This window comes from Balaenoptera ricei, chromosome 20 (genome assembly GCF_028023285.1).
Source record: "Balaenoptera ricei isolate mBalRic1 chromosome 20, mBalRic1.hap2, whole genome shotgun sequence".
NCBI lineage: Eukaryota > Metazoa > Chordata > Mammalia > Artiodactyla > Balaenopteridae > Balaenoptera > Balaenoptera ricei.
The window spans coordinates 7019937-7041561 of NC_082658.1; the positions used below are offsets into that span (position 1 = coordinate 7019937).

General features: G+C 52.8%; 1 protein-coding gene and 1 long non-coding RNA gene across 6 annotated transcripts; one reads left to right on the forward strand and one right to left on the reverse strand.

The window, feature by feature from the left end:
- The first annotated feature begins 223 nt into the window (after positions 1 to 223).
- On the forward strand, positions 224 to 17664 carry LOC132355220 (uncharacterized). Of its 5 annotated transcripts, XR_009499568.1 has the most exons (8): positions 249 to 401; positions 7989 to 8146; positions 8378 to 8479; positions 10216 to 10366; positions 10977 to 11034; positions 11208 to 11338; positions 12121 to 12241; positions 12467 to 12967. It is a non-coding gene; the product is annotated as an uncharacterized LOC132355220 (long non-coding RNA). The 5 variants fall into 5 exon arrangements; XR_009499569.1 differs by having other exon boundaries at positions 224 to 309; positions 10977 to 11338; XR_009499567.1 differs by lacking the exon at positions 12467 to 12967 and adding an exon at positions 17587 to 17664 and having other exon boundaries at positions 10977 to 11338.
- On the reverse strand, positions 3621 to 20992 carry FADS6 (fatty acid desaturase 6). Its single transcript, XM_059907453.1, has 6 exons — positions 20773 to 20992; positions 19947 to 20113; positions 9902 to 10082; positions 8459 to 8646; positions 6846 to 7025; positions 3621 to 6253 (listed from the first exon to the last, which is right to left on the reverse strand). Exons 1-6 carry the CDS (start codon positions 20933 to 20935, stop codon positions 6104 to 6106), a joined length of 1029 nt encoding a protein of 342 aa, XP_059763436.1. The 5' UTR covers positions 20936 to 20992; the 3' UTR covers positions 3621 to 6103.
- Positions 20993 to 21625: the final 633 nt, after the last annotated feature.

The window sequence follows — 21625 nt, forward strand, 5'->3', positions numbered from 1 at the left end:
ATCTGGAGCCTAGAGTTGGAGGAGAGCAAATCCCCATTGCTGTTTCAATCCCGCCTGAAAGAAGGAGCCAATTAGAAAGGCGCTTACTTTACTTACCCCACCCCCGGAAGCTGTCGTCGCTCGCTGATGACGCAACGCCTTTCCCATTTGATGGCGTACCCCGGGTCGTTTCCGTCTCAGCCAATCACAAGCCAGTTCAAGCGAGCCTCCCCGCCCATTGGGTAATAACCACAGAGTCCGGAAGTGTGGAAAAAGGGTCTGCAGGCAGGACTTTGGCCATTCCGTTCTCCGACGCCGGACGTTACACAGGTTTGACCCCGATAAGATGCTGTCCAGGTCGGGCCAGGGAGAATTTTAAACCTTGGAGATCTTGCTGCTTAATCGTCCTCCCCTTTACATAGGTAAGGGAACAGAGAGGAGCGTCTTGCCCTCTGTACCAAGGGCAGAGCCAGATCTCCCACCCTTGTCCAGCGGACTGGAATAGGGTGAGGCGAATGAGGCAATGGCCTGGAGTGCAAAATTTAATGGAGCGCCAAAAACCTCAGTAATCAAAGTAATTATCTTGTAATGCAATGTTTCAGAAGATCAAAATTAAGGCAAAAAAATCCACAATGAACAAGATGTATTTTTTTAATTTAATTTTATTTATTTTTTATACAGCAGGTTCTTATTAGTTATCTATTTTATATATATCAGTGTATATATGTCAATCCCAATCTCCCAATTCATCCCACCACCACCACCATCCCCCCCACTGACTTCCCCCACCTTGGTGTCCATATGTTTGTTCTCCACATCTGTGTCTCTATTTCTGCCTTGCAAACTGGTTCATCTGTACCATTTTTCTAGATCCCACATACATGCGTTAATATACAATATTTGTTTTTCTCTTTCTGACTTACTTCACTCTGTATGACAGTGTCTAGGTCCATCCACGACTCTACAGATGACCCAATTTCGTTCCTTTTTATGGCTGAGTAATATTCCATTGTATATATGTACCATGTCTTCTTTATTCATTCGTCTGTCAATGGGCATTTAGGTTGCTTCCGTGACCTGGCTATTGTAAATAGTGCTGCAGTGAACGTTGGGGTGCATGTGTCTTTTTGAATTATGGTTTTCTCTGGATATATGCCCAGTAGTGGGATTGCTGGATCATATGGTAATACAAGATGTATTTTTAAATGACGGGTCCGTAGTCACATCTGACCCAGTGATCCTGATGCTGCCTCCCCCACCCTTCCCCCAAGGGCCTTCTTGTGAAGCACATCCTTGGAGAAGCCTTTCCTGACCCATCCTCTCCCAAGCTGGGTTAGGGCCCTTTTTGTCCCTGCAACCAGCCCATCATTACCTATTACACTGCTTTATCATTCTTTTTTTTTAATAAATTTTTAAAATTTTATTTATTTATTTATTTATTTATTTTTGGCTGGTTGGGTCTTCGTTGCTGCACGCGGGCTTTCTCTAGTTGTGGTGAGCGGGGGCTACTATTCGTTGCGGTGCACGGGCTTCCCATTGCAGTGGCTTCTCTTGTTGCGGCGCACGGGCTCTAGGCACGCGGGCTTCAGTAGTTGTGGCTCGCGGGCTCAGTAGTTGTGGCTCGCGGGCTCTAGAGCTCAGACTCAGTAGTTGTGGCGCACGGGCTTAGTTGCTCCGCGGCATGTGGGATCTTCCTGGACCAGGGCTCGAACCCGTGTCCCCATCATTGGCAGGCAGATTCTTAGCCACTGCGCCACCAGGGAAGTCCCTATCATTCTTAAATTATTTTTTTTATTGAAGTTGTCGACTGAAAGAAAAATGCACAATGTGCACATCCTGAGTTCAGTTTTATTCCAGGACCTTACTGAGGACTGTAGCCCAGGAGACAGCCTCTCAGATTACTCTGAGAAACTGCTCCAAAGAGGTAAGGGAGGAGCCAGGATATATATGAACTTTTTTTGCTGGGAAAAACATGTAGTCAAGCAAAAAAAGATTATTGCTAATCACAAAGAACAGACATCTCGAGTTAATGCTTTTAGTGCTTTTCCATGTAAGATGCAAGAATATGGGGTCACTGAAATTTTTCCTTAGATATATAAATTAACTACCTAGGGGCCAGTATATCCAAAGCACAGAATGCTTCCTGTTTTTCCCCATCCTGAATTCCCCTTAGGGATCATTGTCAGTGGGTGACTGCAGTAGCTAATGCCTTGATTCTTGCAGAACTGGAATGGCAGGCAACATTTTTTTCTTTACAAAGTACAATGAACAGAAAAGTGCACAAACCATAAGTGTGCTATTTGATGAGTCACCACGAAATATAACCATGTAACCACCACTCAGATCAAGTAGAACATGGCCAGCACCCCCAGGAGCACCTTGTGCCCCTTCTAGTTACTTCCCCTCCCTCGTACTCAGAGGTAAATACTGCTCTGATTTCTAACAAGTCCTTGTGTTTTGTGCTCGTCCCACTAGACCAGGAGTAGGCAAACTACTGTTTGCAGCCCAAATCCTGCCCACCACCTGTTTTTGTATAACGCACAAGTTCAAGGCTGTTACATTCTTAAATAGTTTTTCTAAAACTGTAGAGAAGAATATTCTGCGACATGTGAAAACTACATAAAGTTAAAAAAAATTCTTTTAGGGACCTCCCTGGTGGTCCAGTGGTTAGGACTCGGCGCTTTCACTGCCGGGGCCCGGGTTCGATCCTTGGTTGGGGAACTAAGATCCTGCAAGCCACGCGGCATGGCCAAAAAATAATATTTTTTTTTTTTAGAACACAGCCATGCTCATTTCTTTACATATTGTCTCTGGCCGTTTTTGCACTTTGATGGCACAGTTGAGTAGTTGTGACAGAGACCGTATCATCCACAAAGCCCAAAATATTTACCGTCTTGCCTTTTACTGAAAAAGTTTGTCAATTCCTGCACTAGACGGTAAGCTCCAGGAGATTGGGGCCCAATCGCATTCACTCTTTTATCCCCAGAGCTTTGCACAGTGCCTGGCACATAATGGATGTTCATAAAGAGTTTGTCTTGATGATCCATTTATTAAGACGGGAGGAAGAGAAGGAGATTCAGGATCTGACACCCCAGAAAGCCCTAAAGGGCTCCCCACGCAGAGGTAGTATGTCTGGTGGTTAAGAGCAGGAATTCTGGAGTTGGACGCACCAGCTTTGAATCTTTCTTCCTCCACTTGCTAGCTATATGACATTGATAAGTTTAATCTCTTTAAGGCTTATCTTCACAATATGTAACGTGACGGGAAAATAGTACCAATTTCTTGTAAAGATGAAAGTTAGATAGCATAGGTAAAAATGTGCTGTAAGTTCTGAATTGATGTTAGCTATCATCATCATCATTGTAAACATTATCACCTCCGATACACCTCTGTTAATTAGACCTTAGGTCTCTGCAGAGCCCTAGAAGGGCTTCATTCACTCCTGTCATCTCCCCTCATTTCTCAAGCCCCACACAATCCCAGCCACAATCCCAGCGTAACAGAAAATCAAGCTTCAAAGTGATGGAGTGTTCTTGGGTGCTTATTGTACAGCCAAGTCTGGTACCAGGGCCTCCAGGTACAGCCCATTCCCCACTCAGGCCCAGATCAATAACAATGAGTCACTGATTGTATTAGGATGGTTTTATTTTTATTTTTATTTTTTTTATAAATTTATTTATTTATTCATTTATTTAGTTTTTGGCTGCATTGGGTCTTTGCTGCTGCACACAGGTTTTCTCTAGTTGCTGAGAGCTGGGGCTACTCTTTGTTGCGGTGCGCAGGCTTCTCATTGTGGTGGCTTCTCTTGTTGTGGAGCACGGGCTCTAGGCGCACGGGCTTCAGTAGTTGTGGCTCGCGGGCTCTAGAGCACAGGCTCAGTAGTTGTGGCGCACGGGCTTAGTTGCTCCGCGGCATGTGGGATCTTCCCAGACCAGGGCTAGAACCCGTGTCCCCTGCGTTGGCAGGTGGATTCTTAACCACTGCACCACCAGGGAAGCCCTAGGATGGTTTTCATCATTAGCCAGGACTGTGCAATGGGGCCTTTTCTGATGTTGCATTTTTCATGTGGAGAATAAGCAGTTTGATTAATCACATTCCCAGTCCTTAAGGCCATGTCTGAGTCGCTAATGCATTTCAAAAGAGCAGCGATATGTTATAGTATATATATATATATATATATATATATATATATAAAAAGTAGGCGGGGGAGGCTGCCAAGCCTGCCTCGTTCCAAGAGGGCTGCTTGGATCCAAACCTCTGCTCTATCAGTCAGCCTCCCAGCAGGAAACAGATGGCGTGCTCAGAGGGGCTGACTGAAGAGAGTTTAATGAAGGAACTCTGTGCAGAGGTGTAGCAGGACGCAGGTTGTGGTGTAGCCCCTCCAGGGCTAGCAATAGCTGGAAGCCACTACCACCCCAGGCCCGGAAGGAGCAAAAGGAGGGACTGTTTCAGAAGTAGTGAGAGCTGCAGCTGTAGGAGAGGGCGCCGGACAGGGGGTGTGGGCTTCGGGACGGGAGCGCAGGGTGGAGAAGGTAATGGCTCTGGACGGGCCAGTGGCAGCTCCCCAGCAGAGCCACCTAAGGCCACACCAGAGATGGGCTCCCTAACAGGACCCGGCTTAGAGAATGCCTTCACCTGCCCTCTGACCCCTCAGCCCATCCCATTTGCAGGCATTTAGCCTCCCCATCTTCAGGGTCACCACCCCCTTCACCTCGTCCAAGGACTTCACTGAAAAACAAGGCAATTGTGTGCTCAGAATAGACTTGCATGTCCTCGACCAGAGATGATTTTTGCCCCCCAGGGGACATTTGGCAGTGTCTGCAGACATTTTTGATGGTCACAACTTGGGTTCCTGGAACCTAGTGGATAGAAGCTGGGGATGCTGCTTCAGGACAGGCCCCCAGCGACAAAGCACTACCTGGCCAAAATGTCACAGTGCTGAGGTGAGAAACCGTGCTTAAACTAACTGCTCTGGCCTCCTGTCACAGGCTGGGCCTCCCCCTCTGTTCCTCCATCAGCCTCCAGCCGGGCCCTTCCTCCCACCCTCTGTTCCAGCCTCCAGCCAGGGCAGCTCCCAGCCCTGTCTCAAGGCTGCCCGCTTTGGGCTGAATCTCAGTGGTGTCCCCAGTACCTGGACCTCTTCCTGCGGCTGGCACCGGTAGTTCTCTTATATTCCCACCTCGCTCCCAGGCTGCAGACCATCCTTTCACAGCCAAGCCTAGCCCTGGACTCCCAGCTCCTGTATCCGCACCCCACACACACACACTCCTTCCCCTCCTCCCTCTCCGCTCTAAGGCCGTCTGACCTCCAGACCCTGTTCCCGTAACCCCTCTCCAGCCTCAGCGACCCTCCCAGTAATTTTCTCTCTCTCCCAATTGAGAATTCTTCCACCCCTTGTAAACATCATGGAACAAAGCAGACTTCTAGAGCTAGCCAAGGTCACGCTCAAAGCTATTTATACCCTTTCTCCCCTTATTTCGCCTGGAGTGCCCTCCCCACAAAACACACACTTTGATCTCACAGATGCTGTGGGTCTTGGGAGCTGCTGAGCCAGTGTCCTGCACAGGCTTCCGGGCTGAAAGATTAGGAAGGTCTGCCAAAGGTAACCTCTCCCTGTGGTCCCTGGGGAGAGGGCTCCTTAGGGGCCAGAACCTCAAGGGCACAGGAAGAAGCAGTGGCCAACCAAGTATGGGGCTCCCTGGCGCCAGGGAGCGGACCCTTCTCTCTCGGTGCCCCCTCCTAGCCTGCCCCCTACATAGGGCCCCTCCTTACCCCGGTCCTATAGCCCTACCAAGGCTCAGAGCGAGCAGGGGAGGAATCCAGCTGTTTAGTCCTGAGATGAAGTTGGCTGAGGTCCAGATTGACCAGAATGCCCAACCACCTTTATTCCTTTCCTCCAGATATTCCTCAAAACCCGGGAAAGCAAGCAGGGCGGGTGACCCCCAGGCCCCCCAGCATGAGCTCCCCGCCTCACTGCCCACCCCGCGCCTCCACGCTCCAGGCAACCGAGCCACACCCACTGGGCAAGGACCTGCGCCCTCCCAGCCCCAGGGATGGCCGGCAGAGGCAGGAGAGGCGGGGGTGGGCCCGGAAGGGAGAGCGGGGTGACTGTGCCGGCCGCCCCTCACTGCAGCCCCACCAGCTCTGTGATGGGAGGGGTCTGCACCATGAGCTCCTCGTAGTGGTGGAGAAACAGCCGGAAGCGAGCCAGGTAGGAGTCCTCGTTGTACGGCAGCTGCTTCTCACGGAGGAACTGGGACACCACGGGCTTCACCTGCCAGAAGGTGGGCGGGAGGAGGGGCCGCTGAGCCGGGACTGTGGGCAGGCCCATCCCCACTGGGACCCTTCCTCTGCCCAGCCCCCCGCTCCTGTCTGCTCTGTCCCGTCATGCTCCGGAGGAGCTGAGGGGCTTGGAGAATTCCCGCCTCCCATTTCCAGCAGGCAAGGGGAAGGGAGGGCTTCTCCCCAGCACCCTTCTCTGGAGCTCCCGAATCTGTGACCGTCCTCCTTTGCACAGGGGGATAGACCACAGCTCCTTTTCACCAAGCACCTACGGTGGGCCCAACATTTCAGATCCATTTCTTCATCTCATCCTCAAAGCCTGTCAACATAAGCACTACTTAGTCCCATTTTACAGATGAGGAAGCTGAGGCTCAGAGACACTCAGTTAACTTGCCCAGAGCCACACGGCTAGTAAGAAAACCAGGTGTCTCTGATCAGAAACCCACACTGCTGCCTGTACCCTGGACTGACCTTCCTGGGAACCTCTGACCAGGCCAGTTGGTTAGAGAACCCCGAAGGTGACTCCCCCTCCACCCTGAGACAGTTTCTTCATCCAAGCCCCCCCCAGCCCGACCCTCATCTACCTTCAGGCACATGTTGTCGGAGAGCCTGGGGAAGAGGTGGTGCTCCACGTGGCAGCTGATGAGGGAGTGGCCGAACGCCCAGTCCAGCACAGGCAGCCGGGGCAGGTTAAGCACCCCCAGGCTCATCATGTGAATCCGTTGGGGCTTCTTGTCCCGGGAGAACATGGGCAGCCCGATGTGCTGTGACAGACACAAGGGTCACGCCCTGGGGCTGGGCCGGGCAGCCCTGTGCTTCCCCACCCCGCCTCAGGCATCCTCAGCCAGCACCCGGGGACCCGTGGGTTCTTCTGCCTTCCTCACCTCCCACTCCAGCAGGACCCAGTAGAGGCGTGAGGAAGCAGAGGTTCTCCACCCAGCTCCGATGCGACCCTGTCTGTGCCCCTCGCTGAGTCTCGCCCGTCTCTGGGTCCCTCTCCCTATCTGTGCAGTGAAGGGCTTGGCCTGGGTGCCTCTCTGATCTCGTGGTCCTCTAAGCCCACGACTGCCCACCGCTGTCCCTCATGTCCCTGTGCCTTCATCCCAAAGAGACCCTTCTCTGCTTTTTTTCACCAGTCAAAATCCTGCTCGTGGTTCAAGATCAAGTTTGCGCATCCTTGTTTATTTTTTCATTCAACAAGGATGTATAGGGCTTCCCTGGGGGCGCAGTGGTTAAGAATCCGCCTGCCAATGCAGGGGACATGGGTTCGAGCCCTGGTCTGGGAAGATCCCACATGCCGCGGAGCAACTAAGCCATGCGCCACAATTACTGAGCCCGCGTGCCTAGAGCCCGTGCTCCGTAACAAGAGAAGCCACCACAATGAGAAGCCCGCGCACCACAACAAAGAGTAGCCCCCGCTGACCGCAACTAGAGAAAGCCCATGCGCAACAACGAGGACCCAATGCAGCCAAAAATAAATAAATAAATAAATGTATTATTAAAAAAAAAAAAAACAAAGATGTATAAACGCCTGCTCTGCCAGGCACTGTCCTCGGTCTAGAGGATGCAGAAGTTGAACGGGAGCTTCTGCTCTAGCAGGACAAGCAGATGGGACACAACTATGGGATTATGTCACGGGATTCACTCATTAATGGCAGTGTGGTAAGTGCTGGGATGGTCATATGCAGGATGCTCTAACCCGGGGTCTTCACTGGTCCCGGGAGCAGGGAGGTGACCATCCCTGGAAATGGCCCAGAACTGAGTGCTGAGCTGCTGGCCTCCCATGAAGACCTTCGTCTCCAGCTCCTCCATCTGCCTGCCTCGACACGTGTGTGCCGGGACCTCTGCGATGGCCCTTGGGCTTATCACAGTAAGAGCCCTAGAGGTAGGCGCTGGGGTCCTATTCACTTGTGTCCCCACAGAGCTTAATCAAGTAACCTACACATAGAAGCTTCTTAATAAATCTCTGATCTGTGTGTGAATGCCAGCCAGTGTTGAAGAGAAGCTCCTTACCTGGGACCAAAACTCTGTGATGACCCACAGAGAGAAAGGAAGAGAGAGGGTGGGCGGGGGAGGTGGAGGGATGCTTCCTCAGGTGGCCTCTCTCTCCCCCCAGAACCTAGAGCCCAGCCTGCGCCAGGCACCCTGGAGAGCGATCCCTGTAGCCCCCCAGCACTCAGGGTGGGGGAGGCCTCACCTGGAAGATGTTGACGTGAAGGTAAGGGTGGGCCAGCAGGGATCTGGTGATGAGCATGCAGGCCAGGGCTGAGCTGGGGCTCTGGAAGCCGGACACATTCAGGAGCAGCCAGTAGTGAGAATAAAGGCCCAGGGAAATCAGGCCAAGCGTCCGCAGGGCCGTCCTGAGCTCCACCTCTCTCAGCCGTTCTGCCAGAAGGGGCGAGAAATAGAGGGAGGGGTCGGCAAGGTTCCGACCCAACATGAGTTGGCTCCCTGGTGGCTCAATAGTGCAAACTAGGGTGACCGAGGGGTTCAGTTCATCCATACACGGCCCTGAGAAGTAGGCTCGCCCATTTTCTTTTCTTTTTTTTTTTTTTTTGGCCGCGCGGCTTGCAGGATCTTAGTTCCCTGACCAGGGATCAAACTCAGGCCCCAGCAGTGAAAGCACCAAGTCCTAACCAGTGGGCCTTCAGGGAATTCCCTTTTGTTTTTTTTGGTTCACCCATTTAATGGATGAGAAAACAGAGCATTAAGCAACCTGACCAAGGTCAGTCTGATAGTAAGTGGTGGCCTGGGACTTGAGTCCAGGTCTGGCTGTCCCCTAGCCCCTGCTCTTTCCACCGTATGATATTGCTCCTATGATACTAAAAATTATAACATGCAATAGAGTGTGAGGCATTTAGAAAGCATTTTTACATCTATGACCTCATTATGCTTTCACACCATCCTTTTTTTTTTTTTTAGAAAAAAAGTATTTAATAAACAACACAAGTGAATGTTTATAACATGATCAGTGATTATTAAATAGACAACAAGATGATGGTAAATGAGGCTTGTAAATCAAATATAAAGAGTAAAGGTTATTCATTTATTTATTTAGGCATTTGATGCCTTCCCCTGCAACTTTCTAGTCTTCTCAGGTAGCCACAGAGTTTTTTAAACTTTTATTTTACTTTACTGTGGTAAGAACACTTAACATGAGATTTATCCACATAGGTTTTAAAGTGTGTGATACAGTACTGTTGTCTATGGGCGCAGTGTTATATAGCAAACCTCTAGAATTTATTCATTTTGCATAACTGAAACTTCATGCTCATTGAACAGGGACTTTCCATGTTCCCCTCCTCTCAGCCCCTGGTACCACCATTCTATTCTTTGCTTCAATGAGTTTGACTACTTTAGATACCTCATATAATAAGTGGAATTGTTTCACACCATCTTTGACGAGCAGGTAAGAACCTGAGGTTCAGAGAGGTTAAGTTACCTGCCTGTGGTCACCAGCCAGTAAGTGGCAGAGCCAGACTTGGCCCCAGGACCAAGGTTCCTTCCACCCTGCCTGGCTGTCTCAGAAAGTTTCTGTCCGGTCTTAACTCAGGGCTTCTCACTTCCTCCATGAAGCCAGGAGAGGAAGGAAGGAAAGGGGGAACGAGATCTTTGCGGGGCCCAGGCCTGGCATACTCACCGACAGCCACCAGCGGGGTTATGATGGGGATCAAGAGGGGAGCGAGGAACATGTAGACGTAGCGGTTGAGGCAGGGCAGCCTCCACGTGCTCGAGTCCCCCAGGCCCAGCACGTTGGTGTAGCCATGGTGCATCTTGACGTGTCCGTACTTGGCGTGCTCTGCAGTGAAGGACGTGCATACCTAGAGGAGGGAGCCAGAAAGGGCGCTGGGTCCGCATCAGGCACAGGCGAGCGAGGCAGGCCCTTCGGAGCCGTGAAACACCCCCCCTCCCCAGGCCACGCATTTCCAGGGCCTTCCTGCCTTCCACCCACAGCTCATCAGCCTTGACCATCAACGCTCAGGGACCCACGACCACAGAGTGGCAGCCAGTCAAAGCAACTGCGTCCACTTGGCGTGCAAAGCAGTTGGCGTGCACAGCCCCCCGTGATTGCAGCCTGCAAGCCTGAGGATTGGACACACTGCAGGTAAAGCTCCTGGCACGTGTTGCCAATTATTTTGTGAGTGCTTATCTTTGAAACATCTGTACCTTCGTAACACTGCTTTGCATTCTGGGCCCACAGCAGTGGGGGGAGGGGTGCAGGAGTGGTCTGGGGGCGAAGAAAGGCCATCTTCTCAACTGTCCATGAGGGTGCCCCGGTGGGGGCCAAGAGTCCACTTCTTCCTAGGGGGTGACTCTTCTCTGGCGCGACCCCCCCCCGTGGGATTCTCTGAAGCTGGCAGTGAGCAGCAGCAGCTCTGACTCCAAGAGCAGTCATTCTGAATGTAAAAGAGGCGCTAAGGTGTTTCTTATGCAAATATATGCCAATGAACATGCAGCCATCAGCCTCTTCCAATATTTTATCCAAGCCAGAAGATGTTGCTAATTTTATTGAAGATGCTGCCTGCCTGTTTCCAGGAGGACGTGAAGGGTTTCCCAGTGCCGGTCACTGTGAGCCCCATACAGACAGCAGAACACACTCAGCTGAGTGTTCAGTGTTCTGCACGTTACACATGTAACTCATTAATCTTAAGCCTGGCGGGGTGGGGGAGGGTTATTATTATTATTATTATTATCAGTGCTCTTATTATTCACAGCTGACAGAAGCAGAAACGGAGATAGAGGCCACGTGCCCACCCCAGCTTACTCAGCTAAGTAGGTGGCAGAAGTGGGATTTGAACCCTGGTTCCATCCAAGATAAGGCATAAAACCCCTGGGATGAGTCACTTACTGCAACAGAGCATGAACCCAGGCTTGGAGTCCAGGCAGCAGAGACAAAACCGCGAGAAGACAGATAAGGAACGACACTGTCTTCCCACTGTCTGCAGAGACTCTCTCCCTTGGAACGAAATGAAGCCGAAAAGTAGGATATGATGTCACAACGGCCGTTTCACAACAGACAGGGGAAGATAGTCAAACCAACACTGTACGGGCCCCTCTCAAGGCAGAGGATGTGAAGGTAAATGCTGATTCAGCGACAGTGTGCCTGTGGAGTTCACAAAAACAGGAGAGGTGTTTTGCTCTCAGATGATGTAACCCACAGAGGGGTGGGTTTGCTCTCTGGTTTCGTAACCTTGCAAAGGGACAGAACCTGGGGGAGGCTGCAGAAGGTGGGCAGGTAACCTGTCAATTAAAGTGATGTCTCTTCCAGGCCTGCTGGTCTGGAAGGACCTGCTGCTCAAGAGGGCCAGGCAGTTGGTTTAACAAAGGGGCCTCCGCCGGGGTCTGCCAGGACCTCCTCAGAGGCCAGGCTGCCTCTGTCCAAGGCCTGCAAGTGTGTTTTGAATCTCACGGTTCTGTAACCAGAAGAAGCGACTTTTTTTTTTTTTTTTTTTAATAAATTTATTTATTTATTTATTTTTGGCTGTGTTGGGTCTTCGTTGCTGCATGCAGGCTTTCTCTAGTTGCGGCGAGCAGGGGCTACTCTTCCTTGCAGTGCGCGGGCTTCTCATTGTAGTGGCTTCTCTTGTTGCACAGCATGGGCTCTAGGCACGCGGGCTTCAGTAGTTGTGGCTCGTGGGCTCTAGAGCACAGGCTCAGTAGTTGTGGCACACGGGCTTAATTGCTCTGCGGCACGTGGGATCTTCCCGGGCCAGGGCTCGAACCTGTGCCTCCTGCATTGGCAGGCGGATTCTTAACCACTGTGCCACCAGGGAAGCCCGAAGCGACTGTTTTTAACTGCTCCTTCCTCGTACTTCTGCTCTGAGGGCCAATCCTGTCTGCATTGCTTCTTTCTTCAAGAAACATCAGCTGAATGCAGCGATCTGCTCTTCCTTCTGGCCCAAGCTCCACATCTCCTCGCTGACCACACTTTGAGTAGCAAGGCCAGAAACAACCTGGGGCCTGAACCCTACTAAGCCTGGTAAGAACTTGACCCTCAGGGGCCTGGTAGGGCCAGGTGCTCAGCCACGTGCCCAGACGCGGGAATGGGGGGCGGGGGCGGGGATGAGCCACCTGTGTGGTCCGACGTAACACATGATTTGTGACTCAGCACAGGCTTCCAGAGTCTGTGCGCTTTGCCTTTTTATATAACTAAGAAGAGATTTGAGGCTGTTTCTATAAGACTGGAATTCTCCCTCCCATCTAGATGTTCTTTCCAGAACAAGAAGGAACGCGGTGGGTTTGGGAGAAGGAGAGATTGGACGTGGACTGCGGTGTGTCTCACTTGCACCCATCAGGGGGCGGGAGGATGTAGCCACGTGCTACAGACGATCCTGCCCTACAGGATTACTTACAGGTCTCACCCAAGAGGTTCTCCCATCCAGACCCAGAGAAAGTTCCAGAAGCTTCTTGACATCGCTACCCTCTGTACCCTCAGGAAGACTAAAGAGCCTAGACCCCTTAGCCGCACTCAGGCTCTGCAAGTGGCCAGAGTGTGTGCGGGGCGGATGTCAGTATAATTCCTCTGGACATCCCCTCTCAGCTAAAATCAGAGGCCCCAGACCTCTCATTCATTCATTTAGTTGTTTTTTCACTTAGGCATGCTCAGACCCCTGCCAGCAGCCAAAGGTGGTTACCTAATATTCTCCTCTTTTATTTTTTAAACAAACAATACTTTGCAGGATTAAAAACCATCATTATAAGATTATGACACGAAGTTGGGTTTCATTATAAGATTATGACACAAAGTTGGGTTTCGAATTGGTCACTTTACTGGATTGGAAGGGGAGGGGCAGGACGAGGCAGGTGATGGGCCGGAGGCTGTAGGTGTGGCCACTGAGAGAGGTGAGGAGTGGAAGAGCAGGCATGGAGGGTGGGATCTGGGGGAAGGGTGAGGAGTGGGGGGAGGAGGAGGCATCAAGACAAGGGCCAAGTTTCCAGCTCAAGGCCTGGGGCATGGTGGGGCCGCTCCAGAGATGGGGCAGGAGAAGAGGGCCACAGGCATGGACCAGGTGAGAAGGAGGGGCTGGGGGTCGTCGCAGCGGCAGCATCCCTCAGGCAGGAGGGACTCCAGGCTGGAGTCTGCCCAGCGTCCATTCCTCCCTCCAGACCCTCTCTCACTGACCCCCGGGCTGAGCAACCCCTTCACACTGGCTTCAGAGTTTGCGGGGGGCTCCACAGGCCTCAGCAATTGGTTTGTCAGATAAAGTATAGGGCACCCACATAAATCAGAATCTCAGATAAACAACCAATCATTTTTTATAGACATATATCCCAAACACTGCCTTCATTTCTTGTTTATCTGAAGACCAAAGTTCACTGGGCATCCTGGATTTTTTTTTTTTTTTGGCTGTGTTGGGTCTTCATTGCTGTGCACGGGCTTTCTGTAGTTGTGGCGAACGGGGGCTACTCTTTGTTGAGGTGCACGGGCTTCTCATTGTGGCGGCTTCTCTTTGTTGCATGGCATGGGCTCTAGGTGCGCAGGCTTCAGTAGTTGTGGCACGCGGGCTCAGTAGTTGTGGCTCGCAGGCTCAGTAGTTGTGTCTTGCGTGCTCTAGAGTGCAGGCTCAGTAGTTGTGGCTCACGGGCTTAGTTGCTCCGCGGCACGTGGGATCTTCCAAGGCCAGGGATCGATCCTGTGTCCCCTGCATTGGCAGGCGGATTCTTAACCACTGCGCCACCAGGGAAGTCCCGCATCCTGGATTTTTATTTGCTACTTCTGGCAGCCCTACTCAGTGAGAACACAAGTCCCTGAGCGCGAGTCCTCGGGTACCACGCGGGCTGTCCCGCTAACAGTGATGTGTTAGCACCTTTGGATAACAGAGGGGCCGCGGTGAGGGCGGAAGCCAGGGGAGCCTGGAGTGCCTCGTCCTGCTGGGAGCGGCCTGGACGTGGTCGGGCCGATCCTATCAAGCGGCTCTCATGAAATTCTTTCCCTTTTCAGGCCTCGTCCCTAGAAACTCCCAGCTCCTCTGCTTGGCCCATGGGCCTCCTTGTCCCCTTTTCTCCAGAGTCCCCATGAGATTCTAGTGACTCCAGGTTTCTGTGGGTCCCTCATGCACTATGCTCTTCCCAGATCCGTGCCTTTATCTGTACCTCTGCTCAGCCTGCAGCCACCTTCCCGCTTCTGGGCCTGGAAGCAGGAGCCCTGTCCTGTCAGTGTCTCCTCTGGACACTCTCACCAGGGGTTCTCGGCACTATTGACATTTGGGACCAACACTCTCTCAGCCCCCAAAAGCTCCGCAGCAAACCCAGCCTCCCTCCAATCTCCCCTCCCAACTGGGCAGCCACTGGGCCCCTGGGAGCAGCCCCACCCTTTTCCCTCCAAGCCCTTCCCCCTAGGGACACTCCTCAGACTAAGTGCTGCCACCCACAGACGACCACCTGATCCTGCTCCCGGGTCCTCGGCCTCTGGGGGCCAGTGGGCAAGCCCACCCAGAGGCAGGCTTTTAGAGACCCTCAGGAGTTGGAATCACCACGAGAACCCTTAAAAGTACATTTTGCAAATCTGCACATGTGATAAAATGGCACAAACACACACACACACACACACACACACACACACACACCAAGGTCAACGTCCTGGGTTTGCTGTTGAATGACATTTACATAAATGTAACTATTGGGGGAAAACTGGTGAAGGATCCACTGGACCTCTGTCCTCTCTGATCTATTTTTGCAATGTCCTATGAATCTATAATTTTTTCAAAAATAAAAAGGTTTTATTTTTTTTTTTTTTTTTTTTTTTTTTTTTTTTTTTTTTTTTTTTTAAAGGTATGTAGTACTTTATTTATTTATTTATTTATTTATTTATGACTGTGTTGGGTCTTCGCTTCTGTGCCAGGGCTTTCTCCAGTTGCGGCAAGCGGGGACCACTCCTCATCGCGGTGCGCGGGCCTCTCACCATCGCGGCCTCTCCTGTTGCGGAGCACAGGCTCCAGACGCGCAGGCTCAGTAATTGTGGCTCACGGGCCCAGTTGCTCCGTGGCATGTGGGATCTTCCCAGACCAGGGCTCGAACCCGTGTCCCCTGCATTGGCAGGCAGACTCTCAACCACTGCGCCACCAGGGAAGCCCAGGTTTTATTTTTTTTTAAAGTATATTTTGTACTGCAGATCTGAGTTTGCCTGCTAAACCTTTTAATTAAAAAACTTAAAAATCACAGCGGTGCAAACTCAGATTACCACCCCTCGGGGGCGGGAGGGGCTGAACAGAAAGAAGATCAGAGGCGGCCCAGAGGATAACGGCCACCGTGAACTCGTGGCAAGAGAGCATTCGAGCATCATGACCAGGCTGGGGGTTCTCGGCTCTGTTTCCACCACCACCACACGGGACTGGAACGAAGGTGACGGCATTTCCCTGGGTGACACCCCTCCCCCTGGGCAGAGCTGGCCTGTGTCTCTGTGGACCATCTGTGACTCCACCCCCGTAGCACAAAGCCGACTTCAGAAGGACGGTTTGAAGTTGAGACACAGTGGAACCTAGTAACTGGTACAGCCTGTTCGCTCCTACTCAGGGGAACATCTTGATAGTGAGTGACTTGCAAGGGAGTCCCTAAAGCCCTCTTGACTGCAGGAGTTAATCTTTCCCAACTAAAAATAGAGTTGTCATATGATCCTGCAATCCCATTCCTGGGCATGTGTCTGGAGAAAACTATAATTCGAAAAGATACATGCACTCCAATGTTCATTGCAGCACTATTTACAATAGTCAAAACAGGGTAACAACCTAAATGCCCAGTGACACGTGAATGGATAAAGAAGACGTGGTATATATATACTATGAAATACTACTCAGCCATAAAAAAGAATGAAATAATGCCATTTGCAGCCACATGGATGGACCTAGAGATTATCATACTAAGTGAAGTAAGTCAGAACGAGAAAGACAGATACCATACGATATCACTTACATGTGGAATCTAAAATGTGACACAAATGAACTTATCTACGAAACAGAAACAGACTCACAGGCGTAGAGAACAGACTTGTGGTTGCCAAGGGTGGGGGGGAATGAGGGAAGGATAGATTGGGAGTTAGTTAGGGATTAACAGATGCAAACTATTATACATAGCATGGATAAACAACAAGGTCCTACTGTATAGCACTGGGAACTATATTCAATATCCTGTGATAAACCATAATGGAAAAGAATATGAAAAAGAATGTGTGTGTGTATACATATATATATATATATATATGGAAAACTGAATCACTTTGCTGTATAGTAGAAATTAACACAACATTGTAAATCAACTATACTTCAATAAGATAAATTAAAAAAAAATCTTTCCCAAGCTTCAGTACTTAAACCATGGGGGCCTGCCCGCCCCAGCCTGCCCCCCACATTCCTGTGGCCTTTGACTGGCAGTCCCCAAGAATATAACTAGTAGTCCCTATGACATAGCCCAGGCCAGGGTAATCAGTGGGCAAGGTAGAGGGTCAGAAGTACACTGGTAGGGGAAATGGAACATTCTGGGGTAGCCTGGAAATGGGTCTTCAGAGGGAAGTCCATCCTGGTGTGGGTGAACTCCCTGGCGTACGATTTTGGATACTTCTGCAGAGGAACAACAGCCACGTGGAGGTCAGCCACCCCCTCCATCCCGCCCGCTCCTCCCCTCAGATCTGATGCGTCAGAGTGACCTGTCTCACCCCCAGCTCTTGACAGCAGACCTTCAGACAAACCAGGCAAAAGCTGGGTGCCCCAGGAAAGCCAGTGACGTTCAGCTGACACCTGAGGCTGCAACTAGCGGACTAGATTCTTCTATAGTGATGCTGCCTCCTGAGGGTCACGGTTTGGGAAGAGCACAGGCAGCCAACAAGAGGAGGATTACAGAGAGACAACAGGACGTAGCACACGGGGAGAGCCAGGGATCCAGGAGGGTCCCAGGTCGTCCACTGAGATCCTGCACGTCGAGAGCTGGTCCTTTGCGTGATGCAAAGGACAGGTGGTGGTCCAGGACCTCAACAAACAGCCCCGTCAACACACACACACACACACACACACACACACACACACACACACAGCTCCACTGAGCTTTGCATAAGTTGGTCAACCTTTCAGTTAAAAATAAACCACTAACAAACAAAACAAAACAAATAACAAAAATCACTAACCCTGGGACTAGCCTGGTGGTCCGGTGGGTAAGACTCCACGCTCCCAATGCAGGGGGCCCGGCTTCGATCCCTGGTTGGGGAACTAGATCCTGCATGCCGCAACTAAGAGTCCGCATGCTTCAACTAAGATCCCGAGTGCCACAACTAAGACCCCGCGCAGCCAAAATAAATAAATAAAAATTTTTTTTTAATTACTAACCCTTTCCTTGCAGTTGAGTGTGTTCCCTCCAGAGGAAAAAAAAAAAAGAAACTTGTTACTTCGAAGCAAACATTGACGAGTCAGGCCCAAACCCTAAATGAAGATCTAGGATGTCTCGTTTAATCCTCATGCTGGCTTCACACGGGAGGTAACGTTATTATTCTCATTTATTAGGTGAGGAAACTAACACTTAGATGCTGGTCCAAAGGCAGCCATTGTGTCCAAAGTGTCCCTGACACTGTCCCCTGCCTGGCGGACAAGACCAAGGACTCCACTCGCCCCACCCATGCCATGGGCTGAGGAGGTGGTGCCACCCCTCCTTCTCACTGGGAGCTGGATCTTCCCCAGAGGGTGGCCAGAGCCATGCCTTGATGGGGGCATGGAAGAGTGGAGGCCTCCCACTCAGGTTGGCCTTCTGAGAAATCTGTGACCTGCCCGCAGCTGATTGCAGCATAGCAGCCTCTGTCACAACACGGGGGTGGCAGCCAAGCCCCCCCCCCACTGTGGGGGGGCTCACCCACCTCTAGGCTGTGACCCTCCTGCAGCTGGCTCTTCCCTGGACCTTGTCCCCCCATCACCTGCAGGGTCATCGTCAACAAATTTTGAGTTCAGCCCTGTGCCAGGAGCTAAAGGGACAAAGAGGCAAAGACGAGGCCACTGCCCTGGGTCCCAGGGGACAAGCGGAGGTGCAGCCACCAGGCTGCCTGGGTCCTTCAGGGTGGGCCACGCGCTCTGTTCGCCTGGAGCCCTCCAGCTGGGGAGCCTGGGAAGACTCCTCCTTCTCAGCTGCCCCCAGGCCCCTGGGACTCAGTACGGCTTTGTCAAATCCACAGAGAGCTAACCCTCCCTCTCGTGTCCCATGTGACTGCCTAACATGCCCGGTTCCTCCCCTGCCCGTGACGACAAACTTAGGGGGCATCTGACCCCGGCTCCAGGGTTGGGCCTGCACCGTAGAGTCTGGTTGGGACCAGTGCCCAGGGGTCCCCGGGAAGGAGAGCGTCTTGAAATGGACCCTGAGGACCCATTGGTTCCCCCATGTCCTTGGCACTTTAGAAATGTGTGCAAGGGACTTCCCTGGTGGTTCAGTGGCTAAGGCTCCACGCTCCCAATGCAGGGGGCCTGGGTTCGATCCCTGGTCAGGGAACTAGATCCCACACGCCGCAAGTAACCGTGCAGCCAAGTAAATAAATAAATACTAAAAAAAAAAAAAAAGAAAAAAGAAAAGAAAAAGAAATGTGTGCAGGTGGGAGAGATGGGTTTGGGGAAAATGAGGGCAATGGAGAGTTCTGGGCAGGAAATGCTTCCTCTCACCCAACCGATGCAGTATAATTTTATAAAACATCGTGTGTGTGTGTGTGTGTGTGTGTGTGTGTGTGTATGTACAGTTACGTAGAGTTTTATAAAGTTATATAACTTTATTAAAAGTTAATAACTGAGGGACTTCCCTGGCAGTCCAGTGGTTAAGACTCCGCACTTCCACTGCAGGGGGCACGGGTTCGATCCCTAGTCAGGGAACTAAGATCCCGCATACCACGAGGCAAGGCCAATAAATAAATAAAATCTCTTTTAAAAAGTTAATAATTGAGTTAATTGGTCATGGTAACCAGTTCCTGGCAAAAAAGGGCTGTTTTTGGTACCAGCTTTCATATTAGTTCATAAGGGACCTGGGTGGCCACGGGAGAGGCCGCCTGGAAAGGAGGGAAGGGGCTCTCAGAAGAACTGGGAGACCTGAGACCAGTCCAGAGAGAAGGGCAACGTGGCCAGAAACCTTTGCCTTCCTGACCGTGCCCATAGGCTGAGGCAGCATGGGGAGGGGGTGGAAGCAGGGGGGCCAAGGGTCAGGAGAGAGGAGGCGCCTTCCTGGTACAGCCCTGGGGAAGCAGGGGGCTTCTAGGATGGCTTGGCCATTGCCAGGTGTCGGGAGATGGCAGAGCTGGGGTGCTGTGACACCAGTCCCCTGCTTGCCTGCCCTTTGGTCCGTGGTTCACATCCTAAACCCTGATTGCAAAACCAGGAGGCCCCGAAGGTGTAGCCAGGACCTGCCAACCACAGGTGTCCTGGTGGGAGGAGGAAGCTCTACCACCCTTGGCCCAGGGCTGCAGAGAGGCGAGCCGGTGCCCCCAGGAGAAACGGGTGCTCAGACCACATCGGCTGCCACAGTTAAATACTCATCATTCCTCATGCAGCCCTCTACCCGCTCAAGGGCTTGGGGACGTGCACACACACAGACACACACCCACCGTAGTGAAGGCTGCACACTTGGGCCCACAGACCACAGCTGCAGCTGCCGGCCCTCGAGGGCACACACAGCTGCACACACCTGGATTCTCACACACAGTACCAGCAGCTGCTCCCACCCAGTCCCAGGCTCACCTCCACAAAGAAAAGCACCCAGATCTTGCTCCAGCGTTTGGACTCGGTGAGGGCACCATGAGTGGCAAGGTGGCTGCCCTTGACGGTGAGCGTGTAGTGGCACACACCCAGGATGGCGATGCCCAGGGCAAAGACCAGGAGATTCTCAGAGCGCAGGCACAGGAACCCTGCATGGAGAAGGGAGAGTTGGTGTAGGGGGAGCGGTAAGGGCAGGGCCTTTCTCTGGTTCTTGGAGATCTGGGCCCAAACAACCCAGCCCGCACCCCTGGGAGCCCAGGCCAAAGCAGGCCCAGTCCTGAGGACTGCCACAGACAGCGGTGAGGCAGGTCCCATGATGGCCTGAGGGGCACGGGTTGGCTCTCTCTACCGGATTTGGGACAAAACAGCCCCACTGACTCACCAAGGAGACGCTGGGAGTCTTGATTCTGCACCCCAGCCAGAGGAGCGATGGCGTGGAGGGCATGGTGGGGGGTCCAGGCCAGGAGAAGTCCAGGGAACGCTCCCATCCTCCCTCTCACTCCCCTCACCCCATCCCTGGTGTCCCCTTGGAGCATCCTCTCCTTCCCAGGCCACCTCATCCCTCCCTGCCTCTCCTTGACTCGGCTCAACTTTCTCCTCCACTGCCCTTCGTGCCATCAGGGCTCCTCTGGGGACACAGGCAGGACACCCCAACTAGACTTTCGGGGTTGACCCTCTGTCCTGGGGTCCCGGGCACGCGCCGTCTACCCCACCCCGCCGCCCCCCAGCCCTCTCCGTCTCCCTCCCCCGCCTCCCACCGCCCCCATCCCAGCCGGGCCCCTGATCGCCCTGGCCCCGTGTCCCTCACCGGGTGGCAAGGCGAGGAGGTTGAGCGCAAGGATGGCGCAGTCCACGCCGTGGCGCTCCCACCACGAGCTCACCCTCACCACGTCCTGGACCCGCACCTCCAGCTCGCCCAGCAACGCCTCGGCCCCGCCGCTCGCACGGAGCGCGCCCCGCGCCGGTTCCATGGGCTCCGCGCGCCGCGCTCGGCGCCCGCGGAGGACTCGGAGGACCCGGAGCGTCTGCGGCGCCGGGCGGGCTAGACGCAGAGCGCGAGCTGGGGCGGGCCGGGGCGGAGTCACGCGCGCGGCTGGAATCACCCGCCCCCCCCCGGTGTCTGGGCGCGTGCCGGGCGCCCGGGCTCCTCCTGCCGCGCGCGGCGGCGACCCGGCCCGGGGCCACCCTCCTGGCGGGCAGGACCAGAATCGCCGCAGGAGGAGCGCGCAGATGCGCGGGGGTGGGGAGGCCAGCCGGAGCCAGAAGCAGCTCATGATCCAGGGGCCCCGGCGGGGGCGGGGCGGGGGCACAGAGACCCCAGGGGAGACCCCCGAGGGCCTTCCCTGATTGCCTATCTCAAATAACTCCCTCGCGTTCTCCCGGACCCCGCACCCCGCTCGGGTTTGTGGTACCATTTTTATCCCATAGCTTAAGTATTTTTCTCAGTAGCACTTAGCGGCCTCTCCCACACGAGACACGGACATTTGTTCCCTGTCTCCACCGACAGACTGGACGCTGGTGCCGACAGGCCTCACTTTGCCGATTTTGCTCAAGCTGTATCTTCAGTACCTTAAACAGTGCACGAAAATATTTTTGAATTCGTGGGACAGAAAATTCAAGGCGTCACTCTACTCAGACCAGTGGGGTAGTGGGGGCACCCC

Coding starts and splice junctions, on each gene's coding strand:
- FADS6 (XM_059907453.1), bottom strand. CDS start 20,935: ATGGAACCGGCGCGGGGCGCGCTCCGTGCGAGCGGCGGGGCCGAGGCG. Junction 10,083..19,946: donor GGGTGCTTTTCTTTGTGGAG/GTGAGCCTGGGA, acceptor TCCCTCCTCTAG/GTATGCACGTCCTTCACTGC. Junction 7,026..8,458: donor TTCACGTCAACATCTTCCAG/GTGAGGCCTCCC, acceptor TGTCTGTCACAG/CACATCGGGCTGCCCATGTT.